This window comes from Arachis duranensis, chromosome 1 (genome assembly GCF_000817695.3).
Source record: "Arachis duranensis cultivar V14167 chromosome 1, aradu.V14167.gnm2.J7QH, whole genome shotgun sequence".
NCBI classification, from domain to species: Eukaryota; Viridiplantae; Streptophyta; class Magnoliopsida; order Fabales; family Fabaceae; genus Arachis; species Arachis duranensis.
Window position 1 is genome coordinate 12,672,428 of NC_029772.3, and position 6,342 is coordinate 12,678,769.

The 6,342-nt window shown below is 32.7% G+C and overlaps 1 protein-coding gene across 1 annotated transcript; it reads left to right on the forward strand.

The window, feature by feature from the left end:
• The first annotated feature begins 163 nt into the window (after nucleotides 1-163).
• On the forward strand, nucleotides 164-4,715 carry LOC107479041 (syntaxin-22). Its single transcript, XM_016099190.3, has 7 exons — nucleotides 164-635; nucleotides 1,449-1,542; nucleotides 1,902-2,041; nucleotides 2,292-2,366; nucleotides 2,960-3,117; nucleotides 3,234-3,334; nucleotides 4,353-4,715. The coding sequence occupies exons 1-7, from the start codon at nucleotides 445-447 to the stop codon at nucleotides 4,416-4,418; spliced, it is 825 nt and encodes a 274-aa protein (XP_015954676.1). The 5' UTR covers nucleotides 164-444; the 3' UTR covers nucleotides 4,419-4,715.
• Nucleotides 4,716-6,342: the final 1,627 nt, after the last annotated feature.

Below are 6,342 nucleotides of genomic sequence, written 5' to 3' on the forward strand. Positions count from 1 at the left end.
ATTTTATAGTACATAATTATTTAATTATTTTTAATAAATTACTCTTAATTACGTTATTTTTTATTCTAAAATATATTTTTTTAATTTTATCCTTAAAGAGAGAAAGATTTTTAGTCATGGTAAAATGCTCGCAGAATGATGTTTACTCCTACATCTTATGTTAACTTTACCTATCAACAACTACCTCACTGAATTGTGCATTTCAAACCTTCAATACCAACAAGCATCGTTATTCACTTTCTCTCTCCTCAAATTCTCGCCGGGTTCCGGCGCCCCCTCTCTGTTTTCTTTTTCTTATGTTTTTTCACATTCCCTAATATCCCCTAGCTCCTTCAGCTGGTCTTCTATTTTCAGATTCCGGTATACATCAACGAACTTATCTCTCTGGGTGAAACTCGTCCCGAGAAAGTTAGGGTTACCTGCTATTGGAAGACAATAATCACCATGAGCTTTCAGGACATTGAATCTGGCCGTCCCTTCGGTGGTTCGAGGCGTGGCCTCATCAATGGGAAGCAAGATCCTACACAAGCGGTGGCAGCCGGCATATTCCAGATCAACACCGCCGTCTCCACCTTCCAGAGGCTCGTCAACACCCTTGGAACCCCCAAAGACACCCCCGAGCTCCGTGAGAAGCTGTGAGTTTCTTTATCTTCCTTAATCTTTGTCGCTGATTTCTTTCTTTCTTTTTCCCGTTTCCGTTGTTGATCGAGCTTAATTATCGTTACAATAACCTATCTCTCTGTGAAAGAGTTTAATTATGATAATCTGGCGTCTATTTTTTTCTGGAGTCATTCCTTTGTTAATTGAGATATTTTTCTTTCTGTGCTAATTCTCTTCTACTTTTACTTTTTGGTTTCTTCCGAAAACAAAATGGAGCTTGTGATTGTGACTTCTCTGGAGCCGTTTATCGTGCATTTAATTTACCTGGGGTGTTAGTGTAAGTGTAACTAGTGCTTGAGGAATGGGGTTCCTCTTTTTCTGCTTTGGTTTATAATGCTTTTTCCCGTTGACTTCTGAGTTGACCTTTGTTTTTGTTTTTTTCTTCTTTTGAACCCCATTGCATGCCTTTTGTCTCTGTAAATAATAATAACAATAAAAGTCATTGCTTAAGTTACTAAGTTTGCAATGACTACCCTGAAAGAGTCACCCCTTTCCTTCCCTTCAAAACCTAACTCACAAATAAGAAACAACCTCTTATAGTGTACATCGAATGTTCCCCTTTATGTGCAATTAATGCAGGAATAGTATTGTCAAATATAACTTATTTTAAGCCAGACCCATGATTTAAAAGTAGATAATGGTGTCAATTGCTGTTGGGAAACTTAATATTTTCTTCCTAGCAAACTATATCCCAGTCCATGTTTTTAATCATGTTTAAATAATGAATGACTTATAAGAACTTTGTAAACCTCTTACTCTGTTACCCTGTTATACATACTAACTTGCAGCCACAAGACAAGGCTGCATATTGGGCAGTTGGTGAAGGATACATCAGCCAAGCTAAAGCAAGCTAGTGATATGGATCACCAAGTTGAAGTTAATGTAAGTTCGGACCTTGTTCTTATATTCTGCTCCATTTGAATAGGCAAAACAGTTTAATGACCTCCAATACTTGTTATGATCAAATTTTGCATGACATCCACAGAAAACTATTATTCTTAACTGAGATTCTTGTAGCTATTTTATAGGCTGAATGGTTAATGTCACAATAGTTTTGGTTTGATTTTTTAATAAATACACTTCAAAATTTTGTTATGGTTTGGTAGTTTATTATACTCCTTCCATTTGAAAATAAGTATCTCTGAAAAATTGAAAGAGACACTTATTTTGAAATAGAGGGAATAATATATTTAGGGTGACATGAACTTCAACGCTTTTAATTTCAAAATTTTTGTTTGCAGCCAAGCAAGAAGATAGCAGATGCCAAACTCGCAAAAGATTTTCAGGCCGTACTGAAAGAATTTCAGAAGGCACAACGTCTTGCAGCTGAGAGAGAAACAGCGTATACTCCTTTTGTTCCACAAGCAGTTCTTCCTTCGAGGTGACTTATCAACTTTTTGTAGAAGTGGAAATGGCAAAAGTTTATCCTTATTTGCTTTATGTGTGTGGCTTATGTAGAATTTTAGTGATTATGTACAGCGACGGAAGAATAAGTTAATCTTGAAATAATACAACTTAATTTGTTTGCACTTGGTTCTTTGGTTATCAATTGTGTCCTGAATGCATTGTTGTTAATTCTTATTACCTATGTGTATGTGGTTATGATGTGGGCTTCTCTCACTGGCTTGCAGCTATACAGCTAGTGAAGTAGATACCAGTTCTGATACGACACCAGAACAGCGTGCCCTTCTTGTGGAATCCAGAAGGTGATTTTTATTTTTTTGATGGGGTGATTTATTGTTTCTTATTTGTTTCCTATTGATAGTAAAATAAGTGATTTGTAGATTTGTTTTCCTTGGGTTACTACTTACTACATTGTTTTTGTCTTTCTGATAAGAACTTCTGGTATTCCTATCATATTTGGTTATATTGTGAAATTAATATGATAGATGGTGTTACAGTGTGCACTTCGGAATGTACTGTTGGTGAAAAATGGAACTCAAATATATTTATCATAAATGGATATTTGACCAAATCAATCTGTTCCATTCCCCCATGCATGTTCAAATGCAAAATATTATTATGCTGAAAAGAATGCTATAAGCTGTCATTTTCTTTGTTCCATTCCCCCATGCATGTTCAAATGCAAAATATTATTATGCTGAAAAGAATGCTGTAAGCTGTCATTTTCTTTCCTTTTATGTTTTCTCTGGTGCAAAGGAGTTGGTGACAGTCGATGGCAGGATCCTGTTGTAATTACAACAACCATACGTGCACTTGTTTTAACAGAAAAATGCTACTCAGATTCAACCTGTTGTCATTATTTAGTACCTTAGCTCTTGCATTGTTCATCATGCAGGCAGGAGGTTTTATTCTTAGATAATGAGATTGCCTTCAATGAGGCTATCATTGAGGAAAGGGAGCAAGGCATTCAAGAAATACAGCAGCAAATCGGCGAGGTTAATGAGATTTTCAAAGATCTTGCTGTGCTCGTCCATGAGCAAGGAGCCATGATTGGTAGGGTTTTTTTTCCTCCTTTACTTTTATGGATTATATGTGCCTTTAATTACTTTGTTCGTTTATTTTTACGTACTTGCTCATATTATCTGGTGTTATGGATTTTGTTTTTGTAGATGACATTGGCTCCAACATTGAGAACTCTCATGCTGCAACTGCACAAGCAAAATCTCAACTTGCCAAAGCTTCAAAAACCCAAAGATCAAATTCGTCTTTGGTAATGCATTTATGATTTTCCTTCCCCTCCTACTTTGATAACATGAATCTGTGACTTTATGAGTAGATAGATTTCTAAGACCAAATTAAGGCTTGGTTTGATAGAGTTTTTCGAAGAGGTTCTTGTGCATTTTAAAAGCTCAAGCTCCTCATTTTGTGTTTGGTAAATAAAAAAGACCATGTGTCTTTGCTTGCAGCTTTTAAAAGATCGGGATGCTTTTGAAAGCATCTAAGGTGGAGCTTTTCAAAATTGGCTTGTGCTTTTCAAATATAACCTCATATGTTAACTAATTTTCAAATTTAACGCTTACATTTATGTCTATTATAGTATTTTTAAATTTTAAAAGTTATTTTACTAAACGCAATTGTTGTTGCTTTTGTTTATTGAAAGCTATTTTTAATTTGATTTACCAAACATAAATTACTACAATTTTTGAAAATGCATCTTTTAAAAATTAGTTTTTATAAGCTACTTTTAAAAAGTAAAAGCTTTATCAAACAAAGACTAAGGATAACTATACGTTTGTTTTCATTTTTGCTTTTTACTGCTTATGGTCTTGTGTGTGTGATCGTAAATATTCTTTTTGAAAAAAGGGGAATCAGAAAAATATTTTCTGTTCTTTTAGTAGGGTTGGAGTTGCTTATCATGAAACCAAAGTACTAGTTTCAGAAGTTTGTTCAAAAGTACTCTTATATGTTCTTTCTATGTTGAAGACTTCTTTACGTTATGACATTGAGCTTATCAGTAGGATTGGAGTTGATGGATATTTTATGAATGGTATAGATCCATCAGCTTACATCAATATAGGCGTCCCCCATTTCATCTTGTATTCTACCGTTTTGCATATGGTATACTATTTTGCTTTTCTATTAAGACAGTTTATTTTTGTTGGTCTGAGCTCTGTGTGGTTGGTGGTTTATGTATGGAATATACAACAATTCCTACTTTCCCATTTATTGTAGATTGTTCACCATCTTCCTTTGTTAATGCTGTCTTCTGTTTCTCTCCCCATTTCTAGACATGTTTGCTTTTGGTGATATTTGGGATTGTGCTTCTCATCGTCATTATAGTTCTGGCCGCCTAGTCAAAGATTGTCGATATTCTATCGTGTATCAAATGCAACATAGGAACAGCAGCAGTTTGCCATCTCCCTTGCTAATGATTTCACTTGACTGGTGTTTTACCCGGTCTCATGATTGACTGGTGCTTGTCGCATCGGGCTTCCTATATAATGCGGGGATGCACACAAATATGTCATGATTTTGTCGTGTCTTTATGTTTCTGTATCTATGTTACTATGTTAGTGTTTGAGGCTTTAAGGATGTGACACGGTGTAAGTTCTCTTGTTACTTCTTTAATGAAAGGGAAAATTCATTCTTTATTTTTTCCTTTACCTGTGAACGCAAACCCAAATTTATGTGTGAACTTTAATAAATGATCCTGATTTGGCCGTGTGGGGAGGATACAACGTGCAAGTATATAATGTTAAACAACTATGCTAAGTGTATATTAATCACTAAAATTAGTGATTACTAATTGGTATAAAATATATGTTGAAATACAAATTGATTTGTACCCTAACAACACGGACACACGACGTTATACCTTGGAACTGATTCTCGAATATTTAACTTGATTTTATCAAGAAACTGTTGGGGGATCTCTATAGTTTCTGTGCGAATCTTGGCTATAAACATATAGGTCGGTTATCACCCAGCAACAATAATTAGGAGCTAATCAGAGCTACATATAACACAACGCGAACTACACAAGAGAGCAACTTTGATTCAGTCTTGATTAGATATTCCATGAGTTAATAATTTAATATTGACTTGAGCGTCATCCAGGAATACACAGCACTGTCATCCAGTAGATAGAACAAAAAAGCATTTCCCAGTGTTGGCGGTTATACCTTGGAGAACAATTGTTAACTGAAATACAAATATATATTAAAAATAAATTAAATTACATATATATTTAGATAAAAAATATATTGGTAACTCATTTTAATAATTTGGCTGTACAGGATTTTTGAATGTTAAAATGCCTTGAGTTCCCAGCTACTACGGTGCCATTATTTGGTACTGTGGTCCATCACCAAATCCCCACCTACTCTTTCTTTGGGCAAACAAATCATTCACTACCTACTTATGCCACCAACCGTAGAGAGAGAAAAAAAAGAAAAAAATAAAAATAATAAGCTACCAACCACTGTTACCTCTAAATTTCGGAGAATTTACTAAAGTATCCCTATTTTTAAACTTATTATTAGAATGTTATTATTTTTCGAATTATTTACCCATATCTTCCTTTTTTAATTTAGTTATTAATTATAAAATAGAATAATTGATTGTTAAAAAAAGAATATTAAAAAATTAATAACTTAATTAAAAATTAGTATAATAATTCATAAAATAAATAATATCATTAAAAAGGATGGTACATAGAAATAGTTTAAAAATAATGACATCTTTGAAATAAGTTCGAAAAACATTGACGCATTTATATATCAACTATAAATTTTAAACCTGAAATTAGGTCATTTAAACGTTAAAAATTTAAAATTATATATTTACATAAAAATTCAAAATTTTCCATACCTGCAAAGATAGCTTAATGTTTTTTACCATTTTAAATAGACTATTTCATGGTTGTCATTTTTGTCGATCTAATAATATTTTCTTTGAAGTTTTTTTTCTGTCATTAGTATCTTAAAATTATTTTTTTAATAATATGATTTTTTTAGTTACTATTTAATAATTTATCCAATTTTAACCATTTGTTTTCTATGATCATTAGAATATAAACCTATAATATAAAGTTAATAAATCAAAATATTTGTGTCTATACGTTAATTAAAAAATGAGGTTAACAAAAAAATAAAAAATGAGTTTAAGTATTATTATTAACAAAGACCTTCATAAATATAAAATACCAGTTATCAAAAATTTGTCATTATGTATTTGTGTATATTTTATATATATTATTTTACATATTTCTGTAAAAAA

Bases quoted from the DNA above. Each gene is read 5' to 3' on its own strand.
- LOC107479041 (XM_016099190.3), top strand. From the start codon at position 445: ATGAGCTTTCAGGACATTGAATCTGGCCGTCCCTTCGGTGGTTCGAGG. The intron at 3,118-3,233 runs GTAGGGTTTTTT...TTGTTTTTGTAG, and splicing joins TGAGCAAGGAGCCATGATTG to ATGACATTGGCTCCAACATT. The intron at 3,335-4,352 runs GTAATGCATTTA...CCCCATTTCTAG, and splicing joins AAAGATCAAATTCGTCTTTG to ACATGTTTGCTTTTGGTGAT.